The sequence below is a fragment of the Mytilus trossulus genome, chromosome 14, assembly GCF_036588685.1.
Source record: "Mytilus trossulus isolate FHL-02 chromosome 14, PNRI_Mtr1.1.1.hap1, whole genome shotgun sequence".
Taxonomy (NCBI): Eukaryota; Metazoa; Mollusca; class Bivalvia; order Mytilida; family Mytilidae; genus Mytilus; species Mytilus trossulus.
Genome location: NC_086386.1, coordinates 37,231,311 through 37,250,881, shown reverse-complemented (window position 1 = coordinate 37,250,881; position 19,571 = coordinate 37,231,311). Strand labels below are relative to the sequence as shown.

Genomic DNA, 19,571 nt, shown 5'->3' with positions numbered 1-19,571 from the left:
AAAAGTCTGATAGCCTTTTTTTTCTTCTTTTTCATAAAAGAGGGGCGAAAGATATCAGAGGGACAGTCAAACTCATGAATCAAAAATAAACTGGCAACGCCATGGCTAAAAATGAAAAAGACAAACAGACAAATAATAGTACACAAGAAATAACATAGAATTATATACACTGAGCAACACGAACCCCACGAAAAACTTGGAATAATCCCAGGTGCTGCGGAAAGGGAACAGATCCTGCTCTAGTCCAAATAATTATGACGTCTGGCAAGGCTATTTTATTTTTTTCTGGGACGTCTTCCTACGGCGCTGTTTGGTTGTATTTACTTTTTCTACTATGTTTGTTTTGTCATATTATTACCTTTCATCAAAACAATAAACAACCTCCATATTCAGTTTATATAGCTACAATAAAACAAATGTATTTGATGAATCTTACTTTTATAGATGGCTACAGAAAGAATCAAGATAACAAAAACGTTTGACAACAAAGACGTTCACCATGCTCAAACAGGACGACTTAATACATCTACGGTCTACTTTGTTGTATCAAGTTGCAACCGTCGTGTCTATTAGTTATATGAAACATTCAGTGGGAAATAAGTCGTAAATTTATGACGAGAATCTGTGATTGCCATATGAATTGCAGTGAACCCGGATTTGTACTTGGCCGCTCAGTATATTCAATATGCTAGATAAAGGTTACAACCCTACCCAGACACATCATTCATGGTGCGAGCTTACGATTCTGTGATCTTAGCCATTTTAGCATGTGATTTATATGAAGACGTTTGGTTCAATCAAATTAGATTGGCTAACAAGAGAATCAGGAAATCATGACATTCAATTTTACCCTGCTGGGTCTCCTTAATAATTAGTTGTAATTTGGAAGAGAATTGGGGAATTACCAAGACTGCAAACAAAACCGACAAGTCGACAAAAAAGCAAACAAACGTGATCAAAAGGAAACTAGCTAAATAGACAGTGGAACAGACAAACAGTAGTACACAGACCACTGCAGAAACCTGAAAATGCTGAACACGATTTTCCCCAAATAACGGGGGCGAAATTATGTTTAGTGATCTGGGAGGTTCAGCAGTTTCTCCTCCACCAGTGTTACACGTCGTGTTGCTTAACAAATTTGATAATAAATAGAATTCAGAAATGTCACAGCTGAGATAATCATGATGGGATATATCCTTAATTTTCTCAGATATTCGATCTATCCATTTATTTGTCTCTTGTCAATTTCATTTGTTTTTTAAAGTGGAACTTTCAAACAAGAATCTAATTTAAAAAAAATTATGCTGCAAAGGTCTTTTTTTATGAAATAACGTTGATCATAACATAGCTATCGAATCCCCAAAGCCGTTTTCGTTCATCATAAAGGTGACATTTCACTTGTTGTATAGTTTTGGTCCGTTATTCAGCAATTGATTCTAAATTATTACGGAAAGACACTCTAAATTTCTTTTCTCAAACGAGAACTGTCATTTAAATGTATACCAATAATAGGTAAGAATTAATCTATGATGTATAAAAAAATCTTCTAGAAAAAATACATTGGTTTGAAACTAAAGAATAATTTTCTTTGGCAGGAATGATGGTCGAGTAGACCTTACTATGGTCAGGGAAATGTTGATAACATAATGGCACATAAAATTGTTTAGTGTCAAAAATCTGTTTTTCTTTTTAATTTTAGGCATGGACAACATTATGTTCTGATCCAAGGAGGTTATCGAAACAAACTGAAGGTATGTTTAGACTTTTGTATGAGAGCGGCGATAGTTTCTACAGGAACACTCAAACTCATTAGTAAAAAACAAACTGATAACGTCATGGTTACCTAAAGACAAACAATATACAAAATACAACATAGAAAACTAAAGACTGAGCAATAAACAAAAACTCACCAAAATCTGTGGTGTTCTGAACTACTCCGTAATGGTAGGTAGATCCTGCACCTCATGTGGCATTCTTTTTTTGTATCAATTTTGCAAATAAAAAACATTTGAAGCAGTAACCTCTTCATTTTGGGTGCATTTTATAGGTATTAACAGTCCAAACTGATTCAGTCAAAGTTTTGACATATCTTAACCTATAACTAAACTTTTATAGGACATGGTGTGCAAGACTTGATAATGTTCCAATTGAAAACCGTCTAAAACTTAACTAAAATGCTAGAATTGTGAAGATTTCAGTAATTTAGCATGACTTAATGGTACTAGAACCTGATATATGTGCATTGTATTGTCAAAAACAGCCAATATTTAGGTAGCAGAATCATTCTACTGTACAATAAATAACTAAAAGTATACATTTTAACAATTTTGTAAAACTGCTATATTTTGGGGCCAAAAAGGGGTCTTACTGGACCTACTCCTTTCGTGATCGAGCCTCTTTACGACCTCTACCCGACTGATATTCGACTGAACACGAACTAAACTCGATAATTCACGGCTCCTTGAGGAGTCAATCACGACTCCAACCCGACCACTAATTGAATACATAATTTCATTTTGCCTCAATTAAATTTTATGCAACGTTTGGACAACGCTTAATACCGATTAAGTGCGAATTGGACCGGGTGGCGTCACTTTTATCGTTCTTGGGTAACGACTCTTTATAGCGTTATATGCAAGCTGGGGCATTATCTGTGTCCCATATGGAAACATTCTCCGTTTATTTGATTAGATTCAGTAGTAAACAGAATGTCTGAGAAAAATTATACATTTAAGGTATCTACATGGAATTAAAGCAGTTGATTTATTTTGCAAGGTTGTTAGAGCTCAGATAGACAGGTTAATAGTTGTGACGGAGCATGAAGAGAGCATAGAAGACGAACAAAAAGGAGAAGACAGCAAAGGGTGCCGATAATATAAATGATGCAGTGACTAACACGGCGACCACTGTGAGGACAGTATAAATTGTTATCGCCAAAAATACTAAACTCCGAGGAAACTGGAAAGTCGCTAATCAAATGGCAAAATCAAAAGTATGAGAGATTTTCAGGAGCTCAATAAAGAGGATCTCAAAAGTAATAAAAAAAACTTCCTGAAAATAAAGAATGACGCTGTAATCGCTAAAATTGCAGGATCGGGTGGTTCAGTGTGCATTATATACAGTAACTGAATGTCTAGTGCAAAAAAGTTCAGTGCAAAACCGTATAAAAAAAAATCGAATTTATGTATGTTAATTCATTCTAATATTGCAGTAACATTACAACTATGAGTTGTATATTTTTTAAACTATATATTGGCAGCGTCGAACAATGATTGATTCAATGAACACATTTTCGTGACGTCTTTGAATTTTAAGTGTTGAGATACAACCTGAAATGACAACTTTGCATAAATAATGCCAGTGTTTGTATCAAAATTATTGAAGACTTGTTCGTGGTATCTTTGAGTTTTACGTGCTGTTATCCTCTCTCGTAAGTAACGTCTTCCATTGTTTTATGTTCATTGTTGGTCGTATAATTCTAAGAGGTGGTAGTTTTTTATCATCAGTTTTTAAGTCTGGTTGTGCCTTAGGTTTTGTTTTTTCAAGCTTTCCTTTTTTAGCTTTCCTTTTCGTCAGGGATTCATTTTCTATTTTGATCGGTATTTCTTCTCCTTCTATAGACGGTACGTAATCAGGTGGATTGTCATAAATAGTGACCCACTTGCTTTTCTCTTCTTCGTCTCTTTCTCGGTAATCTATTTCTACGACTACCAGGAATATACATCCTCCAATAAAAGAAGTAAAAATGATCATACTTATGATCAGTAGTATCCAATGAAGGGATGTCATATTCACTGCTCTAAATGGCGTCATGTCTGCAAATTATAAAATGTATCTATCTGACGTATAAAATTATAACTAGTTGTGTTCATATGTATTACTAGTAATAGAGAGGTAAAGTTACGTAAAAGATACCAAAGAGAAATTTGGGTGGCGTCATTTTTACCGTTCTTGGTTAATGACTGCATTTTTATAACGTTATATGCAAGCTGAGGCATTATCTGTGTCCCATGAACACATTCTCCGTTTATTTAGTTAGAATCAGTAGTTAACAAAAGGTCTGAGTAAAATCATACATTTAAAATATTAACATGGGAATGAACCATTTGGATTAGTGGGCAGGGTTGTGAGAGCTCAGAGAGACAGGTTGATAGCTGTGACGGAGCTTGAAGAGAGTGTAGAAGACGACCAAGTTCGTGTGAAAAAAAGCATTTGTAAACATTTGACCGTACGGTGACATGCAGTTGTTAATTTCTGTGTCATTTGGTGTCCTGTGGAGAGTTGTCTCATTGGCAATTATACCACCTCTTATTTTTATACTACAAAAATTTTGGGTCAAACCAAAAATAGTCCATAAAAATGCTAATGCATGACCTTGATGTTCTTAAAACTTTGAAGGCTTAAATAGTCATCAGCTGTCTAGTAATGAATTTAAATGTACAATTACTTTCATATTTTAAAAATCCTCTTGGGCCAAAATGTAGGATCTACTTCCGTTCTGGAACACCTGAGATCATGCCAGGTTTTGTTGGGTTTTCAGTTGCTAAATTTTTAGTTTTTTATGATGTGTTATGTGGACCTCTGTTTTGTTTTCTCGCCGGTTTTTGTGTTTCACTATGGCTGTATCGGTTTGTTTTCTACCTTTGAATTTGATTGTTCCTTAGATATATTATGCCTCCTTGCAAAAGTACTGAAACGTACTATTCATCGAGGAATTTTTGTACAATCTACAGTTAAAAATAAATAATGACAATATTTTTGCGAAAGCAATGTTATGAGAGTTAATCAGATCTCCACACACTTTTAGCCAATCGTGTAGCAATCATGTGTACTCGTGTATGATCGAGTGGAGATTGCAGAGTGGACGAGTTTTGTCGTGTAGAGATCTGATATTAGTTGAGTTGATCTGAAATGAAAAGAATATAGAAGTCGCAGTGATCATGAAGCGATCGGGCATTGTTCGAATTAATCTAGACCACATATCAAACATGTTGGCGTTGATCGTAAATGATCGGATATTTGTCGGGCAAAGGTCGAGTACTGATATACCGACCAAACTCGATCTCTACACGATCCTTCCTCGATCAATTCGAACGTTATATAAATATAGCTACTCGACGAATTCTCGATCTCTTCTCGAGTGACTGGCTTCTCGATCCTTACAAGAATATTTTTGATAAGCCAAAAACTCTAGGTAGAAAGTCAGATCGATGACGATCAAGGTAGACCACCCCGATCATTCGTCGGTATTCTGTTTTAATGTGTACATACCTTTTGATTGGGCCCAGTATTCCATTTTAAATCCTTTATAATCATTGTCCTTTTTGCTGGAATGAAATGTAACAGTGGCACTATCTCCTGATGTCTTTACTACACCCGACGGTCCAGAATTTCCGCAAAAAGACCTGATGACAGAATACAGACTTGATGGACCTAAAATAAAGCGAACGAATCATCATTAAATATAATCTAAGATAAATCAACACGAAATCTAATTTGAATAACTCTTTCTCTCTTTCTGCTGCTTATTTGTTACAACACTTATAAATGCAGTCTATATGAAATACCAATCCTTTAGACGTTTGTATCTGCAAAACTTACACCAAGGAACTTACAATCACAATAAAATTCAGGACAGCAAAACACTTGAGTAGCTCTTTAATATCGGTAAATCAAATTTACCAATTCTGACCCTGAACATTTTAATGATACTAGTAATTTGACCTACCATCCACAATTTCTATGATATCTTCGTAGCAGTTAAAAATGTTTGATAATTCACTATCTAAAACTTTGATATGGACAATGGCGTTCTGTATACTGCTGTCGGCTAGGATGTTCCATTCTAACGAATACGAACTGTAAAGAAATAAACACTAATTTAACTACTTCCATAATCAGTGGTTTCGGTATGTTTAGGCTTTAGTTTCTATGATGTGTTTCATGCACTGTTATTTTTCGTCGTTTTTCGTTTTTCCCCATGACGTTGTCAGTTTGTGTTCCACTTACACTTTGACCACCCTATGATAGCTTTCGTCTCTTTTTAAAATATTTGTAACTTCATATGGTAAGGTTAACAAGTTTGTATCAATGATTGAAAGATATTCTGTCCAACAAGCGAAACTGATCTCCATTTCTTGGCCGATATCTAACCTTTTAAAACATTTCCAGAGCTCTAAATTTTTTTTTATCGTAACGTTCTTGAAGCAAACTAAAAGCACATGTGTTGGTGTTTTTTGGTTATTATAATTGATACAGCAATTGAGTGCAGACAAATTTAAGAAACGTTTAGTCTTCTTTCTACCTATATATAGGTATACGATTTGTTGTTAAATTAAAGAATTATGACACAATTATATAACAGCTATACTGTAAAAAGATAAGTCTAAGGAGTCATTATTTAAAGCACGACTTATAGTCTTATAGCATATTTAGATTAACGTTAACATTATAGTTCTTTCATATTGTACTAATAAGATTAATCAACATTTCAAATGTTATTGTACCGACCAAAATGTGCAGTATAAAATTATAATTTGAGAAATACCAACTGAAGGTTTAAAAAGAAGCAACTTTTTAAAAAGAGGTTTTCTCTTATTGACAGATGTGTGTGTGTAATGTATAGCCAATGTTTATTGTCAAATTATGTAACAATCCTATAATTTTGAATTTTAAAACAATATCATTTCTTCTTTTTTCTCTTGACTTTTTTTCTTACCAAAGTTTTGAGGGCATAGGATTTGTAACGTAACACGCCTTAACCGAAATGATTATCTTAAAATCATTCTGTCTCTCTCTGTTCCTGTCTGTTTTTCCTTTCTGAATCAATAAACTTTGGTATGCGATGCGGTGCAACTGCATTGAACAGATCAAGCCTATAAATGTCTGCTATCCGAATGTTCTCTAACACTTCATGTAGTAACTACAAAGTGTAACCTTAGAAATGAAAATACATGTAGTACGGATAGACAAAACAAAAATACGTACTCTCCATATGGTTGTGGATAATTTGGAGAGGTTATAACATTTCTTTTTCTGTGTGCTGTCAATCCAACATAAGTTGTAGCGGCATTAACCAAAGCTGTAACAAAAATGCAAGTAAAAATTAACAATTGGGTTTATCATTTTGTTATGCTCTATAGCTCAAAGCGCATTTTAATTGTATGCTATTTTGTTAAAGTTTATAAAGATATTGATTTTACTTAAGATGGCTTGGATGTCTTCCACTATCTTGGATTTTGAAAAAGTAGATATGAAAGAAGCATGTTATAAGTACATTTGTAGATCTATAAGCATGTTCAATTTGGTCTTTTATGGATATTTGTCTCATTGGCAATCATACCACATCTTCTTTTTTATATATATGAGCAATCTTCTCACATTTTATCTTTGAGTTCTCAGGCCCGTAGCCAGGAATTTCCAAAGGGGGGTTCGTTTGACTCACAAACTCGACTTTAACAGTCACAATTCGAACAGAACATTGACTTTAACAGTGCTTATTTGTTTTCAAAGGGGGGGTCGTCCGAACCCCCCTGGCTACGGGTATGGTTCTAATAGTACATTTTCTTTTTATCACACACAATATGATTTTCCATGCATTTTCTATACAAAATCTGAGAAATTTTGCAGTACAGGTTTCAGTCTCTCTCTCTTGTTTCATTGTTCAATATAAAACACACCAAGTTTTTGTTTTTGTTTGTGTCTTTTGATTTAGTTTTTTTATGATGAAACATGAGATACAACATATCTTTGTCCACAATAAAAGACAAAAATTATCAAAATTAAGTGACACTTGTAAGATTAATCAGTTCATAATGATATCTAAGATATATTTTAATTGATCGTGGTTGATTAAATGCTGCTACTGCAGACTTATTTCAACTTTTTATTTTGTTTTATCAAAACTTACCAATAATTACAAAGTAATAAATAATACATCCACTTCCATACGAATGAAACATTTCCCTCTTGCAATTAAAAATTAATATCAACACTAGAACATCATAACATATAAATCAAAACGCTCGTTGTACATGTAGTTTTAAAAAGATTAAAAAGAGATTATCATTCATAAAGTTTGTAAAGAAGAGAGCGAACAATTTGATCACATAACATTTAAATTAATCTTTTCGTATAGCAAGTCAATTTTAGTCCCACACGGAGTGCATTTTTTCCAAATAAATCTAGTTTAAATGCTAAGGTCACATCCAAGTTTCGTTATTTTCATAGTTTCTGTGCACCTGTAACAGCTTCGATTACAAGTAATATTATTTTTATAACTTCATTTATTTCTCTTTACTGCGAATAAATCTAAGCATATATTGTATTTCAACGAAAGTCATATCTATATATTGACTACATGCATGTTTCCTCGTTTTACTTATGTAAATAGTTATCAAAGGTACCATTATTATAATTTAATACGCCAGAGGCGCGTTTCGTCTTCTTAAGACTCATCAGTGACGCTCAGATCAAACATGAAAACCTTAGACTAAATTCATGCAGCGCTTATGTTTTACATTTTATGTTATTTTCGGTACAATGGCCGTAGTATCACCGCTTAATAATACACAAGACACAGCATAGAAAACTAAAGAGCAAGCAACACGAACCCCACCAAAAACTGGGGGTGATCTTAGGTGCTCCGGAAGGGTAAGCAGATTCTGTTCAACATGTGGCATCTGTCGTGATTTTCGTGTTATTATAATGACAAAACATGTATGGTTCAGAAGAATCCTTTAGTTTGATTGGATAATAACGCTTGTTCGTCATACAATAATTCACCTTCATAGCCCAATGAAGTTTAAAATTCACGATGACACGTGCTCAATGTATGTTTAGTCTTAAATGCTTGTTGTTTGATTAGTTGTTAGTGGCTTTGAACTAGCTGTCAAATAATTGCGAGTACTCTCAGTTCGTTGTGTTCTTTTGCTGTCGGGATGTACAAGTACCCGGCCACGTCCACTTGTATTTTCGTCCATCTGATGAGTTCAGCCTTTTTCAACTGATTTTTATAGTTCGTTCTTATGTTGTACTGTTGGGATCGCGCTAACATGTTTTACCCTGCCACATTATATGTGCCCGCTGTCCCGAGTCAGGAGCATGTAATTCAGTGGTTGTCGTTTGTTTATGTGTTACATATTTGTTTTTCGTTAATTTTTTAAAATAGATAAGGCCGTAATTTTTTTCGTTTGAATTGTTTTACATTGTCATATCGGGGCCTTTTATAGCTGACTTTGCGGTATGGGCTATGCTAATAGTTGAAGGCCATACGGTGAACTATAGTTGTTAAGGTCTGTGTCATTTGGATCTCTTGTGGACAGTTGTCTCATTGGCAATCATACCACGTCTTCTTTTTTTATATCACAGAAAAGCACTATGTGCACATTTTTCGTTATCTTCACTTTAATGGTTAAGTTTTTGTTTTTTTTTAGATCACAAATATTGGTATTTGTTTAAACTTTTTGGATCATGCACTTAATCACTGATTCTACTGGTTACACATAAAGTCTAAGACATAAATAGCAAATCTATCTCAAAATTTGCAGATTTAGGCAAAGAACTAGATCGATTGTGTACTGCTAATGTACACTTGGAGTAGGGTGTATATTTTAGGTAATAAATCGCCCGCTTTTCAGCTTAATTGACTCAAGATCAATATTTATAACAAAATGATAACAATTTATTAACAGACAAGCAAAATATCAAAATCAAAGTTCTCCTCGCATACGATTTTTCATGTTTTCGATCTCATTGTGTGTATTGAAAACAGATTCCGTGATGGGTGGCAGCTTTAACTTCTCAAACGGTTTGAAATTCTGTTGATCTGGATTTACGAAATATTTCTCATAAACAAACGAATACCGCTTTCTCCTGGGCGGTTTACTATATTGTTGAAAGTTTGGTGTGTACGTTGTTGGCTTTTTCCTGCATTCTCGAATGATAAGATATGCGAAACCTATCAATACTACCAAAAGGACAACTGCACTTATCGCAATTAAAACGTAGTTAACAGTACTGTAGTGGATAGGTCCAAATTCATCTACATCTGAAATAAAAGATACTAGTTGTAATATATTCTTTTAAAATTGGCCCTCTTATTGGCCTTGTTTTTAACTCATATAAATCCGAATCTACCGAAATAGGTCATTTTAATCATATAATTAATTTATTCTTATACGTTGTTTTACATTGTCTTATCGGGGCCTTTAATAGCTGACTATGCTATATGGGCTTTGTTCATTGTTGAATACGGTGACCTATTATAGTTGTTAATATGTGTGTCATTTTGGTCTTTTGTGGATAGTTGTCTAATTGGCAATCATACCACGCCTTCTTTTTTATATATTATACGACACTGATAATCATTCACAAACGATAAAATGAATATATGTTTTTTTCTAAATTTGTTTTGTAATAAATTTGTCGTAAGTTTAAATTTCTCGTATGAAATTTTTACACTTTTCCGGGCCTTTTATAGCCGACTGTTTTTTGCTTATTGTTAAAGGCAGAACGTTGACCTATGATTTCTATGCCATTTTATATCTTAATTATGGAGGGCTTTCTGATTGTCAATGTTTACAAAAACTGCTTATAAGGCCATACTTAAAAATATTTTGGTTTGCCCAAACCCTACCAAAGGTTGAGACAGTGGGTAGGTAGGTAGGTAGGCATTTTCTTTTTTTCTTTCCAAAAAATAAATTGAAGTATCAGATGTTTGTTAGTCTTCATACCTATTTGATTAAAAAAAAACTTCTTCAAAAGTCAGGACAATAAAAGAATTTGAGAAGGCAGCTTTATTCTGGGTAGGTAGCGTTTGGGTAAACAAACCTATTATTTATTATGGCCTAAAGAAGTACAAAATTAAGCCAGAAAAAATATTTCTCGACTTTTTGAAAAAAGTGACATTATCCGAGGCTATCTTTAATTATTTGTGTTATTGGGTCATTGGCGTATGTACCACCTCTTCTCAGTTTATTTAAACGAAAATCGATAACACCAGGAAGTTTTCTTGGTTTGTCATATATTTTGTATAAAGTTGGTCAATAATACGGAATGCCTCTCGCCTAAGAAGTTGACTTAAAACAAAAAGATATTCATGTCGCTTAACAACAGTGTTGATTTTCTGAATTGATAAGGTGTTGTTTAGATGCAAACCCATACCTTCTTCGGCCCAATATTCCATCTTAAATCCTCTATAATTATTGTCGTCACTGGTAGTATAGAAATATATAGTTGCAGAATCGCCAGATAAAGTAACCACACCTGGAATTGTTCCACCACAATATGTCTTTATTGTAGTATATAACATAGACGGGCCTAGAATAAATAAGTAAAATCATTCTTGATGGAGATTCATTAATATGGAAAGATAACTTCAAGAAATATCTAAGTCAAAATAATGTGTTGAAATATTGGAACTTCACGGCATCTAGTATAATAAATATATAACTGACGTGGAAAGGTAACACATGCCCACCGTAAGCTCTTTTTTTTTAGAGCCCAGGTGGTCGTGTGGTCTAGCGGGACGGCTGCAGTGCAGGCGATTTGGTGTCACGATATCACAGAAGCATGGGTTCGAATCCCGGCGAGGGAAGAACCAAAAATTTGCGAAAGCAAATTTACAGATCTAACATTGTTGGGTTGATGTTTAGACGAGTTGTATATATATATATATATATACAACTGGTCTAAACATTATATATATACAACTCGTCTAAACATCAACCCAACAATGTTAGATCTGTAAATTTGCTTTCGCAAATTTTTGGTTCTTCCCTCGCCGGGATTCGAACCCATGCTACTGTGATATCGTGACACCAAATCGCCTGCACTGCAGCCGTCCCGCTAGACCATATATATATATAAAATAGCGAAACAGAATTTAAATTAATTCAATGAAAAACGTGAGCATAAACTGTGCATAATCATTGCGATTTTAAAAGATTTTAAAAGGACTTTCCCTTTAATAGATTGATTTGATTTGTTTTTGGTGTTTTAACGCCACTGTTATGCATTGCGTTTGGGTTATTTCGTGGCGGCCATTTTTTTGGTAAAGGAAGCCGGAGTACCCGGAGAAAACCAACGACCTTCGATAATAAAACCTAAAAAAAAGAAGATGTGTTATGATTGCCAATGAGACAACTATCCACAAGCGATCAATACGACCGAAAAATTACCAACTGTAGGTCATCGTACGACCTTCAACAATGAGCAAAGCCCATACGGCATAGTCAATGAAAATTGGATCAAAGTTCACCCGCAAGAGCGGGTTTCGAACTCATAAATTCAGAATTGACTGGCTAGTGATTACAGTAGTAACTACTTAGACCACTCGGCCACCGAGGCCCCTCAAATCAACTCTTTATATGAAGTACTGTTACAAATCTTTGAATATCGATCAGTGGACACACAAAAATAACCCTATAGGATCGTTCCTGATAAAGTGTAAACCAGATCAATGATTTCTGAGCATACCTGGTAAAGGTTAATAAATGTCTATGCTTTCTCGGCATTCCTGCGAGAGGTAATCCAGAACTTTACCGTTAAAGGTTGAATCATGCTGAACTATACTTCAAATACACAAACCGGTAACTGCATTGTATATATAGATATAGTACCAGAGTCAGTGAGAAAAAAAAAAGAAAGTAAAATGATTGAATGATGACTTACCATCCATAACATCCACATGGTCTTCATAACAGGTAAATGACTGAGGAAAATCAGCGTCCACGAAATTAAGCTTTACTATGGCCTTAGAGAATGACTTGTTTGCTTTAATGTTCCATTCGATCTTGAAAGGCCTGCAAGAAAATGTAAGACACATAATGTTATCTTGGTATGTGGTGTAGTATGGAATAGCTCCTAAATATTAAGTGTTCACATAAGTTCTTGTGACTTAATGAAATATAAAAAAAATATGAGTGCGTTAATTTTTAAGCTTGCTTTCTTTTTTCTTTTTTTTTTTTACCGCTGCTGATCAACAGTTCCAGGTATAAGAAAGTTGTTTGATAAATAATGGGAATAATTGAAAATGGTATCTGCTATACGCCGTAATACATAAAATCATATGAAATTAAACAAAATCATCATGCAGATGAAATAGAAAACACTTCACATCTAAAAACACACACTTACTCCAAATAGTAGTTTGGATAGTTAGGAGTCTTGAGGACGTCTTTCTTGTCGTTCGCTGTTAGTGTATATTGAATCTGCGTTGTTCGAACTATCCCGCCAACTCCAGTTTTACGACCAGTAACCAAAAACAAAAATTAAAGTATATAAAACATGCAATATAACTTACTCTTTATAGAAGTTAGGATAATTAGGGGTCTGTATTATTTCTTTTTTCTTGAATGCTGTCACGTTATATTTCTCAAAAATTGTCTTAACTCTACCTCCGTCACTATTTCTTCGACCGTTTAAAAAAAAAAGAATGAAAAACTTTAAAGCACGTGATAACAGACAGAAAGATTTTCTATACCAAATGGTTCCAGAATACATATTCTAAAATCGAGTGGAAACAGATATATTAACACAGGCACTTATCTCAGAACAATTAATATTCCTTAATAATATTAAGTTATTAGATTTTTTTCTGATACAAGTAGTCACCGTATAATAGTCCTGTCATACTGTTTTGCATTTTTGATTATTTTTGTTTAGATCTGATACAAATACTGCAAACAAACGTGATATAGCATATTTGAATGTGTTTCTTTGCATTTTATCTTCTTCCAAATAAAAGTAAACCTTAAAAGCATGTTTGTTTAGATATATATGTACCATGTACATACTTCTACCAAAGAAAGCACTTACAGCAGTATTCAAATTAACAGAGAATATTAAAAAAAAAAAGGAATCGTAAATATTATTGGTATTTTTAAATTCCCTTTTGTTGACAACAGTCAATGAAAAACATATTCTACATGCACAATTAAGCTGATTTGACAACAAGCTATGATCGACCAGATTATGTGAAGAGCGGCATCATATTCCATAGCTAGTATTTCGTCGGAACATGATAGCTTCTATACCGGTGACCAATTGGAAGAGTAAGTATTTACCTAAAACAAATCGTTACACAACAGTACGAAGTGCATTAATAAAATAGATGATAATAGAAAAAAATCCGAATAAATAGAGAAAAATAATGAATAAATGAACATTTATATAAAACAATCACAATAAGTTTATAAATTTATGACCTACCTACACAAAACTGGATCCAGACTATCAACAATAACAAAACTAATATTTTCATTATTCACTGGCTCGTTGGGTCAACAAATTGACGTATTTTAGATAAAATTGAATTATGATCGGTATCTTTATATTATGTCACTGAAAAGAGTAAAGCCTTTCAGCTTGTCTGGACATAGACGTGACCACTGTTCAATTAAGGATTGATTGTTTGGAAATGGTATTGTTAAAATTATGTAATTAGATAAATGAAATTATGTGCTATGAAATAACACTTTATTACAAAAAGTTCTTGTTACTTTTAAATTGGAGTAAAGATATCTAAAGATAATACAAAATTAAACCGTTAAAATAACAATAGAGAATAAAGGGGAAACAAAACTGTTTGCCCGGTGACATGTGTTGCAAACAGTTATTATTTCACATACTTTCAACTGGTGCAAACACAAAAGGGTGGACATTTATTATCAAAAATGGATTTTACATACTCTGGATCTTTCATACTTACCAATATATTATGTTCCAGATATACTTTACTTTTGATTGATATGTGTTGTGTACACCTACACTAGCACAATAGAAAATATGATATTTTGGCGGCATCTTCGTTAAGTTAAGCCGGAAAACTCCAAAAAATAAATCTAGTATAAGTAGTGTCGAAAAGTGTTCATATCATGTCGAAAACAATACCTCGTGAAATACACAAGATAGATGTTTGTGCACTTCTTTAGCCTAACAAATTAATAAGGCATATATTACATATGTGTAAAACCGTTATGATTATATGTTCTTGTTGTTGTTTTCAGGTACAGATACAGGGCGGATATCGATCTAGCCATAAGCATTTTAGAATAGAATAGAAAATTTTATTTCAAGTCTTGAATAAACAGCTGCGCCATAAGCGCATGATACGCCCGACGTCTTGTGTGGAAGTTTTATGCAATAATCATAGTTTCTGAGAAATTTTTAAGCAATAACCCAATATTGTTTATGAGACACGGCGGGACATGTGAAACCCCCAACCCTGTTTTTTTTTTTACAAAAAACTAAATAACACTAAAATAAGATTTTGAATCAAAACCAAAAAGTATACAGATCTTTAGATTAATCTCAGACTATTATCTGAGACTACTATAACACATGTGTTATAGTAGTCTCATTAGTCTCAGGATTAATATAACAAAGAAGTGAGTAAAGTTTTAAGCAATAATCAAAAATTATTTTTGAGATATGGCGCGACATGTAAAAAAACCCTCCCCTGTTGAACAAAATACTCAATAACTCCAAAATAAAGTTTTAAATCATCACCAAAAAGTATACAGATCTTAAGATTAATATATCAAAGAAGTGCGTAAAGTTTTAAGCAATAATCATAAATTGTTTTTGAGATACGGCACAACATGTAAAAAAAACCAAACCTCCCCCTTTTTTACAAAATACTCAATAACTCAAAAATGAAATTTTGAATCTTCACCAAAAAGTATACAGATCTTTAGATTAATATAACAAAGACATGTGTAAAGTTTTTAGCAATAATCATAAATCGTTTTTGAGATATGGTGCGACATGTTAAAAAACCCTCCCCCTTTTTTACAAAATACTCAATTACTCAAATATGAAATTTTGAATCATCACCAAAAAGTAAACAGATATTAAGATTAATATAACTAAGAAGTGTTTAAAGTTTTAAGCCATAATCAAGAATTGTTTTTGAGATACGGTGCAACATGTGAAAAAAACACACCCCTGTTTAAGTTACAATGTGCCGTAACTCAAAAAGTTTTAATCTTATTTTCACCAAAAAGTATACAGATCATTTGACCATCATAAGAAACAACTATATCAAGTTTCATGAAATTTAGATAAGTCGTTCTCAAGTTACGGTGCGACATGTTTACGCTGGACAGACAGACAGACGGACGGACACCGGACATTTGTATACCATAATACGTATCGTCTTTGACGGACGTATACAAACTACAAATATAAGCTCTATAGAGGGTTTTTGTCGACATATTAGAAAGGGGGTTCCAACCTAAGATAAAGAGGGGGGGGGGGTTCAACCAAATTTCCCCATTCAAATGCATTGATCGTTCAGATAAGGGGACTCCAACCCAAGGATCTGCCACTGAAATTTAGACAACACCACTTCTGGTTTCAATCATGGTGTATCCGAAGTAAAAAATAAGAAATATGGAAAGGCTTAAGATATTTCTATGCTATTTTAACACTGAAAGGTAACAGTATCAAGCCATCTATCCATTTATTCTTGCTGAGATCTAATATTTCATTAAATCCTTTTCTTGAATCTTCTGTCTTTCTTTCTTCAATCAAATTGACACCATGCAAATTGATAGTCCGTTTTTTTAAAAATAAAATAACAAAATTGCTTCATCTTAATAGAAATCTAGGGACTTTATTGTGTTTTTAGTATAATTACTAGTAGTTGGTGAATAAAAATTTAGATAAGAGAACATTTTATATGCAACTCTCTGAAGGTAGGTGGCCTAGTACTCCCTGGTTTTGTTCATCCCCAATCTTACCATATATCATCAGTGTTTGGCTCACTATAGACATTGTGGTTCTGTTAGTCCCCAATCTGACCATATCTCACCAGTGTTTGGCTCACTATATACATTGTGGTTCTGTTTGTCACCAATCTGACCATATCTCACCAGTGTTTGGCCCACTATAGACATTGTGGTTCTGTTAGTCCCCAATCTGACCATATCTTATCAGTGCACTTGGTTGGCTCACTTTAGACACTGTGGTTCTGTTAGTCCCCAATCAGACCACATCCTATCAGTGGTTCACTGGTTGGCTTATGTTGAACTCATTATTTTTATCATTTTAGGATATTATAGTGTTGATGGTAATTCTTTGGAAGTGTTTTGTTAAATTAACTTTCTGCTCTTTGCTCAGGTTGTTGTCTCTTTGACCTATCCCGATTTTTCCATTTTAAATTTATTGATAGGTGGTTGCTTAACACCCAGTGGCAAGCATTTCAGAATTGTTAAGGATGATAAAAATATTCACAAATTTTTAATTCTTGGTGGTATTTAAGAGCTTGTTACCATGCTGTATAGATCCCTGAGTGATTTTTAAGATTGTATGTAGACCTGAAGATGTCTTGTTTGTGTATTGTTGGACTGTTGTCTCATATATAGATATAGGAAGATGTGGTGTGAGTGCCAATGAGACAACTCTCCATCCAAATAACAATTTAAAAATTAAACCATTATAGGTTAAAGTACGGCCTTCAACACGGAGCCTTGGCTCACACCGAACAACAAGCTATAAAGGTCATACATATATCAAATCATTAATTAAAATATATGTACAGAATGTATCCCAAATAAACAACCAAATATATGTACAGAATGTATCCCAAATAAACAACCAAATATATGTACAGAATGTATCCCAAATAAACAACCAAATATATGTACAGAATGTATCCCAAATAAACAACCAAATATATGTACAGAATGTATCCCAAATAAACAACCAAACATATTAACATATAACATTTTAATAAACAATATATTAAGTACAGAAATGATAACAAGATAAACTATATCACTGATTAATATTAAACATAACAAGTATAAGAACTATTATTGATAATATTGCAGTTTGGAACAATATCTTTCACACAATTTTCTTATATGATTGCCTTACTTAAAGATTATAAATATAGTGAACAACAAATGTACTAAACTTTCAAAGTTCATCAATCTTAATTTAGCCAAAAACAAAGACGAACAAAAACAAATATAAAGGGTTGAAGTCCAGACCGTGTTGGTCAAATAAGGTTCACAGCATATTGAAGTATTTAAAAGTATAATGTAACATTTAAAGTAAGTGTTGAATAAAATCAATCAAAAAGTTAAAAATAGGTTGCAATAATGTTTTCAAAGGAGTAGGTCCGGACGATAAGGGCCGATTTTGGCCTCAATTTCAGATTCATCTAACAAAAGATTTTTGACACTTTTTAAACACCTAAGTATCTATTTCAATTGATTCAATTGGTTTATTAGAAAGATTTTAACGTTTTAGTCATTAATAACGCTTCGATTTAAACTCAAACAAGAAAAATCTATCAAATATGAAAAAAATGTCTCTTTTCAGATGGTTTTTGTCAAAAATGAAAGTGGCCGCATCCGTGTTCATCCTCGACCTTTATTTATGTTATGTATTATCATCAAAAACAACTTACATTTCAATATTATGAATGAAAACGAATGTGGCCACTTTAATTTACAAGGGAAAACGTCTAAAATTTAATTAAAATGCTAAAATTATGAAGATTTCAGTAACTTAGCATGACTTAATGATGCTAGTACCTGATATATGTGCATTTTATTGTCAAAAACAGCCCATATTCATGCAGCAGAAGCATTCTACTTTCCAGTAAATAGCTAAACGATTACATTTTCACAATTTTGTAAAACTGCTATATTTTGGGGCCAAAAAGGTGTCTTACTGAACCTACTCTTTAAATGCCATGAGGAAGTTTTAAAATGGACATAACTCATACCCTTTATATAATACATATTTATATATATTATATTTATTAATAAAGTCATTATTCATTCTTAAACCTTTTGGAAATTTAAAAATTAAAATCACAACTTTTTTTTATCTATGAAAAACATTTTGAATAACAACAAGATAAATCTTTTAAAACATCTTCGTAAAAATTGAAGTCAAACAAAAAATAAAAAAACTTGATGAAAACTTTACAAATTATAATAAAGTAAATACATAAATATTGCCCTGTTTTTTTTATTACTGTTAAAATTGGTTCATAAAAAATAAAAATTGCATTTTTCTTGCAGCATTTCCTGAAACTGCAATAATACATCTTGTCAAAATTTCGAGAGATAAACAACTATAATAACTAGCAGATCTACAATCAACTGTACATGTTAAAGAAAAAAAAACAGGGGATCAGCCAACACAGCCAAGAAAGTGCAGCAAAAGTTACAAAAAGTATGAGATTCACCTTCTAGTAGTAGTCACACAGATATAGATCTGGGGAAGAAACATTTGAATGGAAGTTGCACATTAATTTAATTTCCTATTTTGAAACATCTTTGTTTAATATCAACATAATATTTGAAAACTATGGTGGCCAATATAATTTGATTCCAAAACAATTAAAATTTAGCCATGGTAATCCTAGAATACTGTAAATTCAGAAATTATTGTGTGCATTTATTATTGCGATTTTGTAATTCTAGACTACAATGCGATATTTATTTTTGCGATATTGAGAAAAATCCTGTTTAATTTATATAAAATATTTCAAAATGCGAGTTTAAATTATTGCATTTACAACTCTGTCACATTTTTCGCAATAACAT

At 32.9% G+C, this 19,571-nt stretch overlaps 2 protein-coding genes across 4 annotated transcripts; both read right to left on the bottom strand.

The window, feature by feature from the left end:
- Positions 1-3,260: 3,260 nt before the first annotated feature.
- LOC134696552 (CUB and zona pellucida-like domain-containing protein 1) lies at positions 3,261-8,078 on the bottom strand. The gene is made up of 5 exons (XM_063558410.1): positions 7,910-8,078; positions 6,988-7,081; positions 5,729-5,859; positions 5,272-5,433; positions 3,261-3,815 (listed from the first exon to the last, which is right to left on the bottom strand). The coding sequence occupies exons 1-5, from the start codon at positions 7,959-7,961 to the stop codon at positions 3,409-3,411; spliced, it is 846 nt and encodes a 281-aa protein (XP_063414480.1). The 5' UTR covers positions 7,962-8,078; the 3' UTR covers positions 3,261-3,408.
- Positions 8,079-9,660: 1,582 nt separating this feature from the next.
- LOC134696609 (cubilin-like) lies at positions 9,661-14,407 on the bottom strand. Of its 3 annotated transcripts, none has more exons than XM_063558477.1 (5): positions 14,213-14,407; positions 13,304-13,419; positions 12,673-12,803; positions 11,164-11,319; positions 9,661-10,048 (listed from the first exon to the last, which is right to left on the bottom strand). In XM_063558477.1, the coding sequence occupies exons 1-5, from the start codon at positions 14,261-14,263 to the stop codon at positions 9,711-9,713; spliced, it is 792 nt and encodes a 263-aa protein (XP_063414547.1). In that variant the 5' UTR covers positions 14,264-14,407; the 3' UTR covers positions 9,661-9,710. The 3 variants fall into 3 exon arrangements, with proteins under 3 accessions (XP_063414547.1, XP_063414546.1, XP_063414545.1); XM_063558476.1 differs by lacking the exon at positions 13,304-13,419 and adding an exon at positions 13,138-13,253 and having other exon boundaries at positions 14,213-14,402; XM_063558475.1 differs by lacking the exon at positions 14,213-14,407 and having other exon boundaries at positions 13,304-13,540.
- Between the last annotated feature and the right edge of the window lie 5,164 nt (positions 14,408-19,571).